Below are 22,880 nucleotides of genomic sequence, written 5' to 3'. Positions count from 1 at the left end.
TTGATATCCCACAATTTACAACAGATCAATGCGGCTTACAAAACACAATCAAATCAAATTAAAGCAAGAAAAGAATGCCATAACCAGTAGAAAAGATCTAACTGAAATAGATTTTTTTAAAAAAACCAAAAAACCTCTTTATGATCTGCTCTCCTGAACACAACCTTCTCATGTCTGCAAACAATCTAAAAATTAAGTCAGATTAAATGCCAAGTTTAAAAAATGAGTTTTCAACAAAGACTTAAATTTTGGGAATGAAAGTTCATTTCGAATAACTTGTGGAAGGTCTGGAGGCAGAAAGACAAAAGGGAGAATTACGAGTTGATTCATAATGAGCCATTTTTGGTGAAGGAAGTACCATAATGTATGTATGTGACCGTAATGTATGTGTTGGAGTATATGGACTGGTTACAGCAGCCAAGTATGTTGGAGCTGCATAATGTTGAGCTTTAAAAGTCAGACAAATAATTTTAAATTTAAGTCTATAGTGTATAGGCAACCGATGTAAACTTATCAACATAGGGGGTGACGTGGTCATATACTTTAGCTTTAAATAAAAGCCTGGCTGCTGAATTTTGTAATGTCTGTAACCTGTAAAAATTCTGCAAAGATTCCACAGTATATTGACGTACAATAATCCAACCTTGATATTACAAAGACATGGATTAATGTATGAATGGAATCAAAATCTAAGGTCTTACTGACTGAACGATTACATCTCCAGTAATAGTCTATCTGCTGCTCAAGAGTGTTTATTATCAAATAGGATTCCTAGATCAGTGTTTTTCAATCTTTTTTGGGCAAAGGCACACTTGTTTCATGAAAAAAATCACGAGGCACACCACCATTAGAAAATGTTAAAAAATTTAACTCTGTGCCTATATTGACTATATATAAAGTAATTCTCTTGAATAGGAATCAAATAAACACAAAGAAAGTATTTTATAATGCTGCCACCGCCACTGGGGAATAGGCTGCCACTGCCGCCATCGGGAACAGGCCGGCACCGAGTTACATAGTAACATAGTAGATGACGGCAGATAAAGACCCGAATGGTCCATCCAGTCTGCCCAATCTGATTCAATTTAAATTATTATTTTTATTTTTCTTCTTAGCTATTTCTGGGCGAGAATCCAAAGCTTTACCCGGTACTGTGCTTGGGTTCCAACTGCCGAAATCTCTGTTAAGACTTACTCCAGCCCATCTACACCCTCCCAGCCATTGAAGCCCTCCCCTGCCCATCCTCCTCCAAACGGCCATGCACAGACACAGACCGTACAAGTCTGCCCAGTAACTGGCCTAGTTCAATCTTTAATATTATTTTCTGATTCTAAATCTTCTGTGTTCATCCCACGCTTCTTTGAACTCATTCACAGTTTTACTCTCCACCACCTCTCTCGGGAGCGCATTCCAGGCATCCACCACCCTCTCTGTAAAGTAGAATTTCCTAACATTGCCCCTGAATCTACCACCCCTCAACCTCAAATTATGTCCTCTGGTTTTACCATTTTCCTTTCTCTGGAAAAGATTTTGTTCTACGTTAATACCCTTTAAGTATTTGAACGTCTGAATCATATCTCCCCTGTCTCTCCTTTCCTCTAGGGTATACATATTCAGGGCTTCCAGTCTCTCCTCATACGTCTTCTGGCGCAAGCCTCCTATCATTTTCGTCGCCCTCCTCTGGACCGCCTCAAGTCTTCTTACGTCTTTCGCCAGATACGGTCTCCAAAACTGAACACAATACTCCAAGTGGGGCCTCACCAATGACCTGTACAGGGGCATCAACACCTTCTTCCTTCTACTGACTACGCCTCTCTTTATACAGCCCAGAATCCTTCTGGCAGCAGCCACTGCCTTGTCACACTGTTTTTTCACCTTTAGATCTTCGGACACTATCACCCCAAGGTCCCTCTCCCCGTCCGTGCATATCAGCTTCTCTCCTCCCAGCATATACGGTTCCTTCCTATTATTAATCCCCAAATGCATTACTCTGCATTTCTTTGCATTGAATTTTAGTTGCCAGGCATTAGACCATTCCTCTAACTTTTGCAGATCCTTTTTCATATTTTCCACTCCCTCTTCGGTGTCTACTCTGTTACAAATCTTGGTATCATCTGCAAAAAGGCACACTTTTCCTTCTAACCCTTCAGCAATGTCACTTACATACATATTGAACAGGATTGGCCCCAGCACCGAACCCTGAGGGACTCCACTAGTCACCTTTCCTTCCTTCGAGCGACTTCCATTAACCACCACCCTCTGGCGTCTGTCCGACAGCCAGTTTCTGACCCAGTTCACCACTTTGGGTCCTAACTTCAGCCCTTCAAGTTTGTTCAACAGCCTCTTATGAGGAACTGTATCAAAGGCTTTGCTGAAATCCAAGTAAATTACATCTAGCATATGTCCTCGATCCAGCTCTCTGGTCACCCAATCAAAAAATTCAATCAGGTTCGTTTGGCACGATTTACCTTTTGTAAAGCCATGTTGCCTCGGATCCTGTAACCCATTAGATTCAAGGAAATACACTATCCTTTCTTTCAGCAACACTTCCATTATTTTTCCAACAACTGAAGTGAGGCTCACCGGCCTGTAGTTTCCTGCTTCATCCCTGTGACCACTTTTATGAATAAGGACCACATCCGCTCTCCTCCAATCCCCAGGAATCACTCCCGTCTCCAGAGATTTGTTGAACAAGTCTTTAATAGGACTCGCCAGAACCTCTCTGAGCTCCCTTAGTATCCTGGGATGGATCCCGTCTGGTCCCATCGCTTTGTCCACCTTCAGTTTTTCAAGTTGCTCATAAACACCCTCCTCCGTGAACGGCGCAGAATCTACTCCATTTTCTCGTGTAACTTTGCCAGACAATCTCGGTCCTTCTCCCTGCGTCTCCCTCTCGCCACCCGTCGTCAATTCTAATGTTGGAGAGGACGTTCTAGGCCAGCCAGGCAGCGATTGGCTGGCCCAGAACGTCCTCTCCGACGTCAGAATTGACGCGAGTGGCGAGAGTTGGCCGGCCCCACAGGGAAAAGCAGGGAGAACTTGGCGCCGGCCTGTTCCCGATGGCGGCGGTGGCACTCAAGTGGCTAAAGAGCCGCAGTTTGCCGGCCTAGGGACAACACTGGAGGGTGGCCAGCTGTGCACCCCCTTGGGACGTAAACCCGGGGTGGGGCAGACCGCCCCCCCCCACCCTGGTATGCCACTATCTGTACCTCACTCCCTCCCTATGACCAAAAATTCTCCTTTCTTCTATTCCCCGTGTACACAACCATCTCTTTCCCTCCCTTCCTCTCTCCAAAGTCCATGCCTTCTGTGTCCAAACACACATTCCCTCCCCCACCTCAGCATCTCTTTCCCTCCCTTCCTCTCTCCCAAGTCCATTTCTTCTGTGTCTAAAAACGCATTCCCTCCCCCACCTCAGCATCTCTTTCCCTCCCTTCCTCTCTCCCAAGTCCATTTCTTCTGTGTCCAAAAACGCATTCCCTCCCCCACCTCTGCATCTCTTTCCCTCCCTTCCTCTCTCCCAAGTCCATTTCTTCTGTGTCCAAAAATGCATTCCCTCCCCCACCTCAGCATCTCTTTCCCTCCCTTCCTCTCTCCCAAGTCCATGCCTTCTGTGTCCAAAAACCCATTCCCTCCCCCACCTCAGCATCTCTTTCCCTCCCTTCCTCTCTCCCAAGTTCATGCCTTGTGTCCAAAACGCACTCCCTCCCCCCTTTTGTGTTCCGTGTTTGCCTCCCAACCCATCTTTGCAACTTTCTCAGCAAAACGAAGCTCAAGCCGCGAGGCTTGTCTTCTGCTTCCTGCCTGCCCTGCCGCGCACAAATAGCCGAACGGAAGTATTCTCCGACGTCAGCGCTGACGTCGGAGGGCAGGCTTTGCTTAAGCCCACCCTCCGACGTCAGCGCTGACATTGGGGAACGCTTGCGATCGGCTATATGTTAGCTGCAGGGCAGGCAGGAACAGAAGACGAGCCTCGCGGCTCGAGATGTATTGAACTCCGCGGGTCCCCCGTCCAGCTCTCTCCTGTCCACGTGGGGCGGACCGCTCCTCTCCCTAGACTGGTGGTACTGCCCTGATGGCGGCCCTGACCGTACGGCACACCAAGCAACATCTCGCGGCACACTAGTGTGCCGCGGAACAGCGGTTGAAAAACACTGTCCTAGATAACGGAATGTCTTTACTGGAATCAAATCAACATCTAATAATTTGATAGGATCTGTAGGAGCAGAAAGCATTCCACTAATCCAACAGATAATGGGAGGGTTTTCGCATTAATAAGTAGACAATGAGACGACAACCAATCTGCAACAACAGACACACAAGACTGAAGAGGAACAATGGCATAGTTCGGGAGGGGCGGTCCACCCTGGGCACCGTCTTGGTGGGGGCATCGGCACCTCTCCTCCTCTATGACTCCTTGCCACATGCATGCTTTCCCTTCCCTCCGACACCCCAGACACCAAGCACCCCTCCCCTCACCTTCTGAGCTCCCTGACCCCTTCCACAAAATCCTGGTGATCTAGTGGGCTGGGTTTTTTTGGATCAGACCCTCCAACTCGAGAACCTTCTATCCTCAACACTGCACCCCCCCCCCCCCCCCCCCCCCCGTACGTTTTGTTGAAAATCAGGCAGAAGGCCCTTTCCCCTCCCGGTACATCCTGGATGCACTGGAAGGGGCCTAAGGTCCCAATTGGCTCAGGCGCCAGTTGATCTGGTAAGAAAAACATATAGGGCTCCTTTTACAAAGCCATGCTAGGGCCTTAACATGCAGAATAGCGCATGTTAATTTACCGCACGTGCTAGCCGCTACTGCCTCCTTTTAAGCAGGCAGTAGATTTCCAGCTAGCCCGCGCTATAGCACACGATAATCCAGTGCAAGAAACTTGCAGGTTCAGATGCATAACACTAGCATTTAGGATCACTAGACACATCTAGTAGAAAGAAGATTATTGAGGTAAGAACCTAATTTTGCTATTTTCATTTATTTACATTGGTATTTTGCATTTGATTATATAGCTATTTGATTATATAGCTATATAGATTTTATATCTGTTCCCACAGGTTCTTGCTGCAACTTCAATGACAGGTTTACTGGGGAAACTTCAGGACTGCACTTCACTGTTAGATAAAATTATGAAAGGACTCAATGCTTACCTTGAGAAAAAAACGTCTCTTCTTTCCTCGGTATACTTTATTCTCTTTATAATAACAATACTTGTTTTATATTGATTAGTAGGGTAAATTTGCTCTCAGTTTGTGGAACTTTTCCTGGTGTTTATTATAGCAGAGTTTGCTTTAAAATACTGTTATAAAGATGTCGAACTACACAAATGATACAACTTCAAATAACAATATTAATTTGCTATGTTCAGTCTAGTATGCATTTTCTACTTTTTTTTCTGGTCCCCAAATATAATCCCATTCAATTAATTTATTTTTTAGTATTTATATACCACTTATAGCCTTCATGGTTTACATTCAGGTACTCAAGCATTTTTCCCTATCTGTCCCAGTGGGCTCACACTCTGTCAGATGTACCTGGGGCAATGGGGGATTAAGTGACTTGCCCAGGGTCACAAGGAGCAGTGTTGGATTAATCCTAGTTTACCACTCATACCCTAACATTCCATTAGCAAGCATGTTTAATTTCATTTATCAAATTTTTATATGCTGAATTTTTGAGTAGTCAATGAAACACACAGTTCTAAGAACAAGTTAGACAAACCATTACATATAAACATATTTTATAGGGGATTAACAAAATATATAAATAAGAAAAAAATACAAGAATTTATAAACTAACCTAAACCAGATATTCACAAGGAGTCCACAAGCCTAACATCAGAAAATTCTAGTTTTAAAGATAATTCAAGTAAGAAATTTCAACCAGCAAGTAAATTGTGTGAGTAAACAGAATGCCCTTAAGCTTTGCCCTGAAATATAGATAATTAATTCAGGATACAATGTCATGGACACTGAGGGGAAGATTCTTAAAGCTTCGCAGTAAACACCAACAGGCCATTGTTGAAGCTGTTCTTGTAACAATTTTAAAAAGGCAAGTCATTCTCCAAAAATAGTTAATGCAAATGAGGTTCGCAGAGCAAAAGGTAGGCTCGCTGAATTTAACTGAGATGAGTTGCTGGTGGTGGTGATAGCACATGTGCAGAATACACCCGCAATTTAACAAAAACCCATAGGAAAGGCCTTAAGCAACCTTGGCCAATCAAAGCCTTAGGCTCCTCCCCGGCACATCCCAGGATACACTGGGAAGGGGAAGGCCCGCCATTTTGTAAGAGGTGAGCCTGCCAGCCGGAGGGTAAGTGTCCCTCCGGAGGGATTTCCTGAATAAGTTAGGGAGGGACAGAGGGGTCATCAGGGGCATGGGGGAGTTGGGAGGATTGGGTGACGGAAGGAGAGAGGATAGAGTTGTCCGGGGCGGTACTTGGAGAGACTCCCAGGAAAGAGACTTGGGAGTCAATGAAGCCATCTGCGCAATGTGTGGTGGTGGCGAAAAGGGTGAACAGAATGCTAGGAATGATTAAGAAGGTGATCATGAACAGATCAGAAAAGATTATCATGCCGCTGTACCGGACCATGGTATGCTCCCACCTGGAATACTGCGTCCAGCACTGGTTGCCGTACATGAAGAAAGACACAGTACTACTTGAAAGGGTCTAGAGAAGAGCGACTAAAATGGTTAAGGGGCTGGAGGAGTTGCCGTACAGTGAGACATTAGAGAAACTGGGCCTCTTTTCTCTTCAAAAGAGGAGACTGAGAGGGGACGTGATCGAAATATTCAAGATAATGAAGGGAATAGACTTAGTAGAATACGACAGGTTGTTCACCCTCTCCAAGGTGAGGAGAACGAGAGGGCACTCTCTAAAGTTAAAAGGGAATAGATTCCGTACAAACGTAAGGAAGCTCTTCTTCACCCAGAGAGTGGTGGAGAACTGGAACGCTCTTCCGGAGTCTGTTATAGGGGAAAACACCCTACAGGGATTCAAGACAAGGCTAGACAAGTTTCTGCTGAGCCGGAATGTACACAGGTGAGGCTGGTCTCGGTTAGGGCACTGGTCTCGACAGCAGGACCCCTCTGGCTTGGCATTTGTTGAGTGGGTCCAACAATGAAACGATTGAGAGTGAGTTGGAGAGGAGTTGAGGTACGGGCCGAAGAGGGCACAGTCCTAATAGTTCCTTTTTCTTTTTGTGCACGGCATTGAAGAGAAAAAAAAAAGGAAAATAGCAGGTAATTCCCAGCTCAAACTTTCAGTGTCCAACACCATCAGCTGTCAATCCACCATATTGATCCGCCCCGGATGTTATAGTTTTTTGATTATGAGCCCCATAATTTTTTTTTTTTGTTCAAAATATTTTTATTGATTTCATAGATTTAAAATAGAAAATATACAACAAAGGCTTCCGAGGAAGTCTAACAAGAAAAACCAAGTGACAGCTCCCTTCAGTACATCATATCACAATAAGAAATATTATCGATACTCAAGGATAGAAGCAACAAATAATAATGAGAAAACTAACACAGTCTTCTGGTCATAGTACATTGCAAGATAAATAAATAGGATGGCAGGACCATGAATTATGTATAGTATCATAATGTAGTCTAGTATGTAAAGCCATAGAGAATACAAAAGCTTAATAGAATCTGGCATTATAAATGGAGAGAGGGTCATATTGATTCCTGAGATACATCAGATAAGGAACACCAATGAAAAGTGTGAAAGATTAAAACAAATTGATGAGTGATGTTATATCAATAAATGATCTCATAAGCATTATTTCAAAGGTCTTGAGTAGAATGGTCTATTAGTATAGACCATGTATTATCATAAGTGGATAGTGACTTAGAGCGTTCTGCCATATGTTTCTCGTATTTAGCATGTAGGCATACTGAATTCCACCAATGAGTGAGGCTGAGGTTAGAGAAGTCTTTCCAATTTTGTAAAATTAATTGAAGAGCTATGAATAACAAAAGGGTCAAAAGACGATCATGATACAAAGATAAAGGTGAGGACAGTGCCGAGGATCCCAGAAGTAAGACATCCAATGTGAAGGGGTCATTAATAATAAAAAGTTTGGTAATCACATTCCAGATAGAGGACCAAAAAATCTGTAAATGGGGACAATCAAATAACATATGTCGTAGGGAGCCTTCGGAGGATTTACAGGTCCAACAGGAGCTATCCGTGGATCTCTTAATTTTAGCTGTTTTGGACGGAGTCCAGAAGGCTCGATGATACAGAAAAATCGCAGTTTGTCTATGGGAGGCCGAGTGGAGCGATTTAAAAATCCTAATCCACAGTTCCGTCCACATACGATCAGTTAACGGAGATTGCAACACCAAATCCCACTTAGTCAGGGAAGCCGAAATTGCAGGGAAACATTTTGAATGTATATATTTATACCAATTAGATGATTGTCCATGGGATGCAGAGAAGGAAAGAGCCATAGAGTGTAGGTATGAAGAGAAGTTGGAGAAGGATACCTCGCAGAAAGGCAATGGTGGAGTTGAATCCAATTGAAATATTGAGAGGGAGGGATGTTATATTTGGCCATGATATCTGAAAAAGTAATCCATTTGTCATTAGTCAAAAGATGGGAAATATGCCAAATTCCTCGCTGTTGCCAAGTTTTCCAAACCATCACCGCGTTGCCTATCTTGAGTTTGGGGTTATGCCAGATAGGTGCAGATACTGAATTAGCCAATTTCATATTTGAAAGGGAGTCAATATAATTGATCGCCTGCCAAGTACTTAACATAATCGGGTTTTGTTTTGCCAATTGGGGAAGAGGAATGGCAGGAGCATGATGCAATATATAAGAATCAACTAAAGAGAGTTCCAAAGGTAACCACGTAGGATTTACACGCATAGACTCAACATTCAGCCATAAGGAGCCCTGAGACATCAAAAATGCATGGTGATATTCGCAAAAGCTAGGAAAATTGACTCCTCCCTGCTCCTTAGAACATTTCAGTTTACGGAGTGCAATCCGAGGCTGTTTGCCTTGCCATAAAAAGGAAGTGAGTAAGTGTTCAATACGAGAATAAATTGAGTGAGGGAAGAGAAAGGGAAGCATACTAAGGATGTAATTGATTTTCGGAGTGATCATCATACGTATTGTAGATAGTCTACCCCACCAGGAGAGATTAAGGGGGGACCATCTGGAAGTGCAGGAGCGAATAATAGAGAAGATATAGTCAGAGTTAAGTCATGAGGTGGAGTCGAGAGAGGGCCCAAAATACAATCCAAGATATTTGATCTTAGAAGGGGACCATATGAAACCATATTGGGAAGAATCAGATTGAATATATATACAGTTTAAAGGTAAAAGTTCAGATTTATTGATGTTTAATTTGTATCCAGAAATCGCCGAATAGCGATTAATTTGTTCAAGGATAAAGATAATAGATTCTGGATGAACATAAAGAAGAACATCGTCGGCATATGCCGAGAGTTTAACTGAAAAATCATTGTAATGAAAGCCAGCAATTCGAGAATCATTCCGTATAGCAGATAAAAGTGGTTCAAGAGCAAGATTGAAGAGTAAGGGAGATAGGGGGCAACCCTGTCTCGTGCCACAGGATGGAGAGAAGGGTTGGGAAAGAAGTCCATTTATCATAATTCGTGTCGTGGGATGAGAGTAGAGAACTTTAATCATAGATAAGAAGGGATCAGGAAAACCATACCAACGTAGAATATGAAATAGGAAGGGCCATTCTAGACGATCAAAGGCTTTTTCGGCATCAAGAGCCATGATTACCAGTCTATCTTCGTGAGAAGATGAGTGATGGATAATGTGAGACAAGAGTCGGGTATTATTAGAAGAGTAACAATTATTTAGAAAACCAGATTGGTCCGAGAAAATGAGCAGAGGAAGTATGGTTTGAAGCCGAGAAGCAAGGATCTTAGCGAAAATTTTTGCGTCTACATTGATTAATGAGATGGGACGGTAATTTTTGACCTCTTGAGGGTCCTTACTCGGTTTAGGAAAGACAATGAGATTAGCTTCTGTAAAGGAGCCTGTGGAATGACCTTGATTGCACAAGAAGTGAAAGAAAGGAAGCAAATGTGGAAGTAAAATTGGTAGAAAGGCTTTGTAAAATTCTATTGTAAGGCCATCCGGGCCTGGAGATTTGTTCGGAGCCATGGAGTTAATGGCATCCGTGATTTCCTGGGAAGTGAAGGGAGAAGAAAGTGAGAGAGAATCCGTAGGAGAAAGAGTGGGGTGCGGGAAAGATAAGAAGGAATTGAGATTAGCTTCAGAGGAGGTGATTTCTGAAGAATAAAGATCTTGATAGAAATTATGGAAGGCGGATGAGATGATTGAAGGATCTGTAGTAAGTATTCCTGCGGGGTCCTTAATGGATGATATGGTAGTTTTATCCTGGGATTTTTTCAAATAATTCGCAAGCAGATGTCCAGGTTTGTTATTTTCTGCGTAGTACGAAGCCGCTTGGACGAAGACTGAATTGGCAGCAGATGAACTCAATAAAGAGTTGTATTGGATTCTAAGGTTACAAAGAGTAGTCAGGGCTGTAATATCAGTAATGTCTGAAATATGGGTAGCTTCCGCTTCACGTATGTGAGATTCAAGGTCTCGTAGGGTTTGTTTTCTAGAGGAGTGGAGTCTAGCAGTAAATTGAATTATTGTCCCACGTATGAAAGCTTTGAAGGCATCCCAGGTGTTGATCCAATTGGACTGAGTGGGGATGTTAAAATGAAAAAATTCTTGGATGGCTGCAGTAATACTTTCAGAGAATTGGTTTTCAGCAAGGAGTGAACAGTTGAACCGCCATTGCCTACTGCGAGGTGTAAGAGAAAAGTAAGAGCAAGTCAGGGAAATAGCTGCATGATCAGAAATTGTGATAGAGTGAATATCAGAGGTGGTGATGTGAGGTAAGATAGAAGAAGAGGCAATAAAGTAATCAATCCTGGAGTAAGTCGAGTGTGGCGCTGAAAAGAACGTAAATTGATCAAGGGCGGTATGCTGCAATCTCCAGGGATCTGTTACGTGAAGCTGGGATATAATATCATGCAATGCATACCATGATTTTGGTTTCTTGTAGGAGGCATGTGATTTCCTGTCCTTGGAAGGATCTAAAATAAGATTAAAATCACCTCCAATAATAATAGGGGTGTTGGGATCCTGTAAGATATGATTGGCCAAATTATGAAAAAATTCAGGAGAATCTAAATTTGGTGCATATATATTTAAAATGCGTAATGTGCGATTGGATATAGAAAGTTTGGCACTAACCCATCTACCATAAGTATCATGAGAGCTAGATAAAATAGAGATGGATGGATGATGTTTAATTAGGGTAATTACACCATTTTTTCCATTCAGAGCAGGGGAAAACAATGGTGCACAAAAGCCTTGTTTAAGAAATTTACTTGAGCTAGATTCATTGAGATGAGTTTCCTGAAGCAGAATAATATCTGATTTAAGATCATCAATATAAGACAATAATTTCCGCTTTTTTAATCACATTATTTAGACCTTTGATATTTAAAGATGTTATTGATAATGACATTGAAAGCATGGATATATGATATTTAGCATGGTTGAGATACCTATATAAGCCAGACAAAATTTGGTGTGGGACTTATAAGCTGTAAATACAACTATGGCAAAAAAAGCAGAAGCTGTATGCATCTTATAACAAAAATGAGAAATCAACAAAAGGATTATAGTAGAGGAGTAAGAGATGTACCTGAAAGGAGAAAGAGCCCACTGTAATAAAACAGCAAGCAAAAAATTTTGGGTGGCCGAGGAGGGGACAGATAGCCGAGTGAACAAAACAAACTCAGCAACTATTTGATCAGTGTATTGCAAAAGGTAGCTCTAGCTGTATGCACAATTAACTAAAGTAAACAACAGGTCAAAAAGTTTAAGTGCTGTGTTTATAATGAATGAACTATGCCAACAATGGCAATCAACAGCAACCACTAAAACAAGTGAGTCATCAGAATAAAGAGGCACATTCAATGTCAGTCAGCCATGAATGCCTACTGTGGAAGTAACATTAATGAAAGAAACTAAAAACAATATATAATGATTATAGAGTTCAGGAGGATAAATAAATGGAAAGAGAGGCATAATAATACAGAAAGATGAACTACTCAGGCAGTCAGTGTGTCCCCCTAAGGACTTTAGCACTCTGATCTAGTATAAATGACATCAGATAGCAAAGCCTATGATGTCATAGGATAATACAAGTAAGGAAATTCATAAAATAAATAAAAGATTAAAATCCGTGGCACAGTAATTGAGTCATGTGTGAAAAAATTGCAGAAGACCAAACCTATGTAGTAAACATTCATCATCTAAGTTTCTGGACATTTAAAAGTGTAAATTTAAAGCCACTGTACTTTCATTATGCTTACCAATTAACATCCGCACCAACGAGAAGAAAAAGAGTGAGAGGTTCAAAGGGTTTTAGCAGGTAGGGTGAGCATAATAGTCCAGTAACATAATATAATAAAAAAAAAAAAACCACAAAATGGCTGAGGTGCATGGTCTTGCAGTGCAGAGTTACATGTCTGTAAAAAGAAGAGAGTAACGAACATGCCTAGAGGTCCTGCGATGCAGTGGAAAGGTAAAAGGGTAGTAAAAATGAAAAATAAATTAGAGAAGGAGTCATTCAAGCGATATATAGTAAAAGAGAGAGAAATAATCATGGAAATAACAATTGTAGAGTTAGAATAACATGTAGAAAGAGTCAGTTTCAGAGGCAGCATGGCAGATGAGCATCAGGCACAGAGGGAAACAGGCTCACACAGAGTCAATCGGGGTTGGTGAAGTCTCTTCGATGTAAGTAGCCAGAAGCTCCGGGTCAGTGAAGTCTTTTGTTTGATTTAGGTAAGTTACCCTCATTCTTGCCGGGTAGAAAAGACCGTAGCGGGCTCCCATCTTTTTAAATTGTGGTCTGAATGCAAGCAGTTGTTGTCGTGCTTTAACAGTGTTCTTGTGAAGATCTGGGAGGAAAAGGATCTTATTTCCCTCGTGGGTCACATGCGCTAGTGATCGGGCTTTTTGCTGAATTTCTAGGACCTGCGGGTAGCGGAGGATCCAAAGCACTATGGGTCGTGGACGGCGATCACGCGGGAACCTGGAGGATGGAGAGCGGTGAGCACGTTCAATTTCAAAAATCATGCTTAAAGTGCAGATCTAGTATTTTGGGGATGAAGGACTCCAAGAACGCCACCATATTATTGCCTTCCTGCCCCTCCGGGACCCCCAAAAGACACAGGTTATTCCGGCGGGAACGATTACTGGCGTCCTCCATTTCTTTTTCCAGGGCCAGCGTGCGTTTCACGTGGCCCTGTAATGCCTTAACATTGGCATCTGTGGTTGCTGATTTTATTTCCAGATCAGCTATTTTCACTTTGAAGGTGGTCAGTTCAGTTTGGATTGAAGATAAGTCATCTTTAAGCTCAGAGATGGCATCCTTGGTCTCAGTCATCAGATCTTGGACTGTTTTGATTGCATTCCACAAATCAGACATGGAGGGAGCCTCAGGGCCATCCTGTGTCACCAATTTAGAGTCCTTTGCGGGAGAGGGAGGGTCGGGCTTGTGCCTTTTGCCCTTAGTAGCTGTAGCCATCGTTTATAGTGTGGATGGAGCTGGATGGAGGGGTCTAACACCAGTGCAGTGCAGCCAGAGAGTAAAAAGATGGTGAAGGTTGCTGGAGCCTGCTATTCAGAAGACCATCTTTGTCGGGCTCAACAGCGCCCCCCCCAGCCCCATAATTTTTAAGATGAATTTACAACTGAAAACTTAAGCTCCTAAATTTAGCTGAAAATAGAGTACAAATTGAGAAGTTTATCTTTTTTTGGAATATCTGATCCCATATCACTAACGAGAAACGTCTAATACTTTTCTCAACTAGATGTCAAAAACAGAGGGAAATAAAGTGACATGGTCTGTGTCTCATGGAGAGTCAACAGCAGAGGTGAATCTTGACTGCATTGCTTAGGAATGGAGAAGTAGCCTAATAGTTAGTGCAGTGGGTTGGGATCTAGGGAACTGGGTTCAATTCCCATTGTAGCTTTTTGTGACCCTTGGAAGTCACTTAACCCTCCAGGCCCCCAGTTCCAAAAACTTAGATTGTGAACCCACTAGAGTCAGAGAAAATACCTGCATATAATAAATGAAAATCATGTTGATTGTACCATAGATAGGCAATATATCAAAGCCCTCTACCAGTCTACCTATCAGTCTGCTTTGGTGCAGCCATGAAATCTCTTTGTGAAAATACCTTGTACTGAAGTACACAATCGACAGTTCATTTTAGGGGTCTTTTACTCAATATCTCTCCTCTCTTTTCTTTCCCTATACTCGGGAACTCTGCTCATCGGGTTAATCTCTCCTATGTACCCTTTTCCTCTACATAGAAACATAGAGTATGACGACAGAAAAGGGCTGTCGGCCCAACAAGTCTGCCCACTCAATGAACCCTCCCACAACAAGAACCCTCCTTCTAAGCATTTCCCTGAAGCGAACCCACATGTTTATCCCATCATCCCTTGAAGTCGAGCGCGTTACTGGCTTCAACTAACTGACGTGAAAGACCATTCCATTGATCAACCACCCTCTCGGTGAAGAAGTATTTCCTGATGTCACCATGAAATCTCCCACCCTTGAGTTTGAGCGGATGCCCTCTTGTTGCCGTGGGACCCGTAAGGAAAAAGATATCTTCCTCCACCTCAGTATGGCCCAAAAGATATTTGAATGTCTCTATCATGTCACCCCTCTCTCTGCGTTCTTCGAGAGAATATAACTGCAGCCTGCTTAGACGTTCTTCGTATGGGAGCTCCTTAAGTCCTGAGACCATCTTAGTGGCCATTCGCTCAATCGACTCCATTCTCTTCACATCCTTTTGATAATGTGGTCTCCAAAACTGAACACAGTACTCCAGATGAGGTCTCACCATGGACCTGTACAACGGCATTATAACTTCAGGCTTTCGGCTGATAAAACTTATTCGGATGCAACTCAGCATTTGTCTAGCCTTGGCTGAAGCTTTCTCCACCTGACTGGCAGTTTTCATATCTTCACTAATGATTACACCCAGGACCTGTTCTGCGACAGTTCTTGTTAAGTTTTCACCATTCAGGGTGTAGTTCTGCTGGGGTTACCGCTACCAAGGTGCATAACCTTACGCTTTTTGGCATTAAAACTCAGTTGCCAAGTATTAGACCATTGTTCCAGTAAAAGTAGGTCCTGCCTCATAGTGTTGGGCACGGTTGCGCTGTCGGGCTCGGTTGCACTGCCCACAACGTTGCATAGCTTAGCGTCATTGGCAAATAATGTAATTTTACCTCGAAGTCCCTGAGGCAGATCCCTTACAAAGATATTAAATAGTATCGGACCCAAGACCGAGCCCTGCGGCACTCCACTAGTCACTTCTGACGTTTCTGAGGGAGTACCATTTACCACCACCCTTTGAAGTCTACCACTAAGCCAGTCTTTAACCCATGCAATCAATGTTTCTCCTAGTCCCATCGTATTCATCTTGTTTAATAACCTACGATGTGGGATACTATCAAAAGCCTTACTGAAGTCTAAATACACGATATCCAGGGACTCTCCCCCATCCAGTTATTTTGTTACCCAGTCAAAGAAGCTTATCAGATTGGATTGACAAGACCTTCCCTTCGTAAATTCATGCTGGTGGGGATCCCTCAGTCATTCGTCATCCAGAACCGTATCCAATCTGTTTTTAATCAACGATTCCATAAGTTTACACACTATTGATGTGAGACTCACCGGTCTGTAATTTTCAGCCTCTGACCTGCATCCCTTTTTGTGGAGCGCAATGACGTTAGCAATTTTCCAGTCCAAGGGAACTTTTCCCTTGCTTAGAGAAAGATTGAAAAGTGCGTTAACGGCTCTGCCAGAACATCTCTCAATTCCTGACGTACTCTGGGGTGTAGATTATCCGGTCCCATGGCTTTGTTCACTTTTAGCTTCAATAGCTCGTGGTAGACGTTGCTCGCGGTAAATTCAAAATCCCGGAATGGGTCCTCCGAGCATCCCCTTGTCTGTAACTGCGGTCCGGATCCCAGCGCCTCACAGGTAAAGACTGAGCAGAAGTAGCTATTGAGTAGTTCGGCTTTATCTGAGTCCGAGTCTACGAAGTTACCGTCAGGTTTCCTTAGGCGCACAATCCCATCTGTGTTCTTTCTTTTGTCACTAACATACTTAAAACAGGATTTATTTCTTTTTTTAACCTGCCTAGCTATATTTTCTTCCATCCGGAGTTTGGCATCCCTGACTGCTGTTTTAACAGTTCTAGATTTTATCAGATAGGTTTTTTTTTAGCTTCCTGTCGTTGTGATTGTTTATAGAATAAAAATGCTTTTTTCTTTTGCTTTACTAGTTCCAAGATCTCCGCGGAGAACCACTGGGGTCTACTATTTCTCCGTTGTTTACTCACGGTTTTTATGTAGAGATTGGTTGCTTCTTGCAGGGTAGATTTCAGAGTCGACCACAGTACCTCTACACTGTCCGTCGTGCCCTGGTTTTGCAGTGCCTTATAGACAAAATCTCCCATGCTCTTGAAGTTAGCTCCCTTAAAATTAAAGACCTTTGTTGATGTATTTGACCTAGTGACTCCTTTCCTGAGATGAAACCACACCATGTTATGGTCACTGGAGGCCAAAGCATCTCCTACTGAAACTTCTGTGACACTGTCTCCATTGGTGAGTAACAGGTCCAGAATCACCTGATCCCTGGTGGGTTACAATACCATCTGTTTGAGGCGTGCTCCCCATAAGGAGGCTAGTAGCCTCTTACTGCCACTGGTCGTAGCAGAAAGTTTGTTCCAGTCTACATCAGGCATATTGAAGTCCCCCAACAGCACTGTGTCTCCATGCAGAGTGATGGTCTCAATGTCTTCGATTAATTCTTTGTCTATGTTATCCTGTTGTCTTGGAGGTCTGTATACAACACCAAGATTCAGGCATTTGCTATTGCCCCTGGCAAGGTTGACCCAGAGGGATTCTCCCGTATACTTGACGTCTGTGATCCTAGTAACTTTGATGTCCTCTCTAATGTATAATGCTACTCCTCCTCCTCCAGGCAACGTCCCTTCTCTCTTGCTGCACCTTATGCCTGGAACAGACTGCCTGAGTCCGTATGTCAAGTTTTACTCTCTTGGGATCTTGCCAGGTACTTGCGACTTGGATTGGCCATGTTGGAAACAGGATACTAGGCTTGATGGACCTTTGGTCTGTTCCAGTAAGGCAATTCATATGTTCTGCAGTGTGCTGAGATTTGCAGGGATCTTAAGCACTTAGTGGGGGTTTTACTGCGGAGCTGTACTAAGAATTATTATACATTGTAATTAGCCAGCACAATAAAAATCCCATGCTAGCTGCTTAGTGTGGGTAGGGGTGGGTCATGGGTAGAAAAGAAGTAGTGACAAGGTGTGGCCAGCAGTGAAAGCTAACGGACAAGTCGGTGATACATGCTAGCTTTCATAACTTCTGACATTATGCCTGAACATAGCACTAAGATGCGCTAGCGTTTTTAGCGCACGCAGGAAATTACCGCTCACTATGCTTCTAGAACTAACGCCAACTCAATGCTGGCATTAAGGTCTAGCGCGGCTATTCCGCGCATTAAAGCCCTAGCGCACCTTAGTAAAAGGAACCCTAAGTGTGGTTGCGCTACCAGCAGTCCAGTAGAGTGACCACAGCTCTGTACAAAGACATCTTTGACTCTCTAATTGAGCTCCTCCCCTAAAATCATGCCCCCCCAATATTATTTCCCCCCACCTAGGACTGCTATCCCTCCATCCATTTCTCCAGATCTGCAACCTTTCTAACTCAAAAAACTTATTTGCCAAGTTTCACCCCCCAGTGGCATAGTGAGGGAAGTTGGCACCTGGTATCATCGTGCCATGCATCCCCCTGATGTGTCTTTCCATGCCACTCTTGCATCATTGCAAATCTCCCCCCCCCCCGTACCTCTTCAGATCTTAGCCAGCAGCAAAGAGGTTGTCTTACCCCTGCTTGTGCCTGTTGCATCTTCAGACCACAGGAGATAGTTGACTTCTATGTTTTGTAGAAAAACCGGAAATTCAATGCTGGTGCCATATCCAGTGACCAGCAATGAATTTTCAGTTTACATTTGGCTGGCCGAGACATAGCCAGCCAAGCCAATATTTATTGACTGGCCTGCCAAGTCCTTGTAGCCAAAGAAAGACCTGCTTTTTAGGTGGGTCTGTTTGGCTGCTGAACTTAGCTAACCAGCCACAGAATACTTGTGGTGGCCAGCAACACTGTGCAACATAACTGGTTGCTTGCCAATTTGCTGCGTGGGATATTCAGTGGGAGATGGCAGTTTATCATCCACTGATTATCGGCAGATAGCCAACTATCTGCTATTTAGTCAACTGGGAGTCGTTCCTGGCCTAAAAAAATAACTGCTGAATATTGGCCCCGCCAGAAGAACTAACAAATTGATTCAGGAAGAGATTAAATTGGCTATATCACTTCAACCCAAATGATGAAGTTATAACTGTCTTATTTTGGTCACACCATCAGAAGAGAGATCACTGGAGAAGGACATCATGTTTGGGAAGATCGAAGGAACAAGGCAAAGAGGGCGACCTGCAATCAAATGGCTGGATGCGTTGAAAACAACCATAGGGATGATGCTGGAGGACCTTCCCGGACTAACAGATTTTTAGATCCGCAATTCATCAAGTCACTAGGACTTGAGCATGAGTCAATGGCACCTAACAACTAAACAGTGCATAGGGCAGGAGTTTTCTCCCTCTGCTTCCACCCAAGCTGGGTTTCATGTTCAAGATAGCAACTCTGACCCTTAGCAGTGGGCTCATGGTACTACTACTAGAAGGGTGACCCATCAAATGCGCACAGGACATTGGCACACCGACATTTGCGCACCGGACAAATGCGTGCCACCCTAAAACTTTCACTTTCCGCTCTCAGGGGAGGGGGGAGGTGTGAGGAACCCCCCAATACACTTACTACCACTGTCCTCCACTCTGACCACTCAGAACTCACTCTGCCGCCTATTGCCTTCCCATTTCCGGTCTGAGGGTGTGTGTGGGTGGACCCCCCACTACACTTACACTCTCATCAGGGGGCTCTGAATTCGAACATTGCCGCAAACCCCTCCCCCCACTACACTTACAATTGTGCCCTGAAAATCTCTCTCCTTTCATGCACGCACTTGTCGGTGCGTGTATTTGTCGGAGCGGATTTGTTGGGGTACAATTCTCCTGCACGCTATTGACGGTGTACCGCTAGAAGTCAATCTGCCATATAAGGACAGAACATGCAAAACAAGTGGAAAGAACACATGAAAATTCTGAAGATTCCAAAAATGATGTGAAATTTATTCCCTGAGCATACGTATTCCTACTAGGGGTGTATATTTATAGAATTGGGAAATTTGTAGTAAGAATCTAGGCAGATATAATGTGCATTTTTGGCTTGGTTCTGCAACATATTAAAATAAGAGTGTTTTGAAATCTTTCAACATTTTCTAACACTATTTATTTTTTACCTTTTTCAAAGAGTCCATGCTGTCTGTATGAGGCAGAAATTGATCTTCTAAAACATTTTCATCCATCGTCTTGGGAGTCTCTAATATGCATATACTTGGGTTCGGATCTATAATTTCAGGGAATTCCAGGATAACATTGAGATATGAATCTCCTTCTTTACCCTTGAAAAAAAACATCCAGGAGTTTCATGAAACTACAATTAATATATTCTGTCCATTGTCTCTCTTTTTATAAATTTGATGCAATAAAGACATATCTATCTCCCTGTCAAGTCATTAGCCCCCCTCCTTGACAAAGCCATGCTAGCGTTTTTAGCGCCAGCCGTGGCAGTAACAGCTCAGATGCTCAGAGGAATTCTATGAGTGTCGGAGCTGTTACTGTGGCAGCTGGTTCTAAAAATGCTAGCGTGGCTTTGTTAAGGAGGGAGACGATTTGGGACTTGGAACCTGTATTCAAGATTACGTGCATCTTATATTTCAAAAAGAACAATACGCAATTGATTGGTATGTGTTGAATATGAATCTTGAAAAAATTTTCATATTGAATTATATGGACTTATATTTTTGGACATATCTTTCCTGGAGTGATTATAACAACAAACTGCAGAGAGTTCCTATACCACTCATATAGTATATATCAGGAATCTCAAAGTCCCTCCTTGAGGGCCGCAATCCAGTCGGGTTTTCAGGATTTCCCCAATGAATATGCATTGAAAGCAGTGCATGCACATAGATCGCATGCATATTCATTGGGGAAATCCTGAAAACCCGACTGGATTGCGGCCCTCAAGGAGGGACTTTGAGACCCTGGTATATATGAAATCACAGTGTACTTGTAATTATACTTTCAATTAAAAAATTTTTTGTGTGTGAAGCAATGCATTTCCCCAAGCCATCTCAATAAGGCCTATGGACTTCTCTTTTAGGAAATTATCCAAATCTTTTTTAAACCCCGCTAAGCTAACTGATTTCACCACATTCTCCGGTAAAGAATTCCAGAGTTTAATTACACACTGTGTGAAGAAATATTTTCTCCAGTTTGCTTTAAATCTACTACTTAGTAGCTTCATCGCATGCCTCCCAGTCCTAGTATTTTGGGAAAGAGTAAACAAGCGATTCACATCTACCCTTTCCACTTAACTCAGTATGTTATAGACCTCTATCATATTACCCCTGAGCTGCCTCTTCTCCAAGCTGAAGAATCCTAGCCACTTTAGCCTTTCCTGATAGGAAAGTTGTCCAATTCCTTTTATCATTTTTGTTCTCTGTACCTTTTCTAATTCTGCTATACCTTTTTTGAAATACGGAGACCAGAACTGCACATAGTATTCGAGGTGTGGCTGTACCATTGTGTACTACAAGGGCATTATAATATTTTCATCTTTGTTATCCATTCCTTTCCTGATAATTCCTAACATTCTACTTTCTTTTTTAGCCACCTCTGTACATTGAGTTGAGGGTTAACAATGTATCCTCAACAATGACACCTTGATCTTTTTCCTAGGCAGTGACTCCTAACACAGAACCCAGCATCACACAGCTATAATTCAGGTTCCTCTTTCTCACATGCATCACTTTGCACTTGCTCACATTAAACGTCATCTGCAATTTTGATGCCCAGTCTCACAAGCTCCTCTTGCAACTTTTCACAATCCTTTGGAAAAGCGTAGACTTAGAGGAGACATGATAGAAACCTTCAAAATCCTGAAGGGCATAGAAAAGGTAGACAGGGACAGATTCTTCACACTGTGGGGAACCACAAGTACAAGGGGGCACTCGGAGAAATTAAAAGGGGGCAGGTTTAGAACAAACGCTAGGAAGTTCTTTTTTACCCAGAGGGTGGTGGACTAATGGAACGCGCTTCCGGAGGCCGTAATAGGCCAGAGCACGTTACAGGGCTTCAAAGAAGATTTGGATAGGTTCCTAGAGGATAAAGGGATTGAGGAGTACAGATAGGAGTTGAGGTAGGTTATAGGAATAGTCAGGGACCACTGCACAGGTGATAGGCCTGAAGGGCCGCCTTGGGAGCGGACCGCTAGGTGGGATGGACCTCTGGTCTGATCCAGCGGAGGCAAATTCTTATGTTCTTGAGATTTAAGTTAAGGGTAAGCTAGATGCACATTAGAGTGATATGAGGACTAAAACTATGCCAGGGTACACCTGGTGGGGCCTTCGCGTGTGCGGATCGCCGGACTTGATGGACCTAGGGTCTGTTCCGGAGATGGCACTTCTTATGTTCTTAACAACTTTGAACATCTTTGTGTCATCAGCAAACTGAATTATCTCACTAGTTATTTCTGTCTCTAGATCATTGATAAAATACATTAAAAAGCAGCGGTCCCAGCACAGACCCCTGGGGAACCCCACTATTTACCCTTCTCAATTCAGAATATTGACCATTTAAACCCACTCTCTGTTTTCTGTCTTTCAACCAGTTCTCAGTCCATAAAAGGACATTACCTTCTATTCATGACGTTCTACCATGTTTTACTGAAATAAGACAATGTCTTATATTGATTTTGGGTCCAAAAATATGCACTAAGGCTTATTTTCGGGGATGTCTTATTTTTCCATGTACAACAATCATCTCTCCCTTCCTCTCCTCCACTCCAATTCTTCCTCTTTCCTTTCTTACCCCCCATGTGCAGCATCTTTCCTCCCCTCTCACCCATCCCCTTGTGCAGCAGAACCCCACCAACCCTCCCACTGTGAGACTGACATACCTCCGCTCTAAGGACTCCTAAAGCAGCAGGGGTGGGGGTTGCTGAATTGACGAGTCCAATTTTTTTGGCGAATTGGGCAGCACTAGTGTAAGGGATGGAGTCAGGGAGTGTCAGGGACATTTGAGGGGGGGCTTTGGGGGTCGATCTTAACTAGGGCTTATTTTTGGGGTAGGGCTTATATTAGGAGCATCTTTAAAAATCAAGCTAGGGCTTATTTTCGGGATTGGTCTTATTTTCGGGGAAACAGGGTAATTTCCTCAGAAATCTTTCATGAGGTACTTTGTCAAATATCTTTTGAAAATCCAAATACACAATGGATATTAAGAAGTTTGAGACAGTGACTGAAACGTCTAGAGCTTAGATAGTCAAGCAATGTAGAATAAGAACCTGGACCTCTAGCTGACCTTTATTGCTGCATTTTTCCCCTTTCCCCCTTTCCTTTGTGGACTAACAGTTTCTTATATACTGTATTTTATACATTCTCCCCCCCCCCCCCAGCTAAATGCCAAGCTGCCCGTTGGATTAGAATGAGCGGCCCGGCATTTAGCTTGCGTGGCTTGATAAAGGGGGCGGGGGGTAGATAGAAGTTTTTT

General features: G+C 43.1%; 1 protein-coding gene across 10 annotated transcripts in view; it reads right to left on the bottom strand.

Moving 5' to 3' along the window:
• Positions 1–22,880, bottom strand: part of WDR64 (WD repeat domain 64) — a 249,732-nt gene that overhangs the window by 88,640 nt on the left and 138,212 nt on the right. For all 10 annotated transcript variants that reach the window (XR_004538666.1, XR_004538667.1, XM_033935909.1 and 7 more), the window contains one exon: positions 19,565–19,726. Coding sequence is in view for 8 of the 10 variants with exons in the window: in XM_033935909.1 (XP_033791800.1) it covers positions 19,565–19,726 (162 nt within the window). In the remaining 2 variants the exon portion in view is untranslated. The remainder of the gene's footprint in view (positions 1–19,564; positions 19,727–22,880) is intronic.

This window comes from Geotrypetes seraphini, chromosome 3 (assembly GCF_902459505.1).
Source record: "Geotrypetes seraphini chromosome 3, aGeoSer1.1, whole genome shotgun sequence".
In the NCBI taxonomy this organism is placed as follows: Eukaryota; Metazoa; Chordata; class Amphibia; order Gymnophiona; family Dermophiidae; genus Geotrypetes; species Geotrypetes seraphini.
This window is presented reverse-complemented; position numbering and strand designations above follow the sequence as displayed.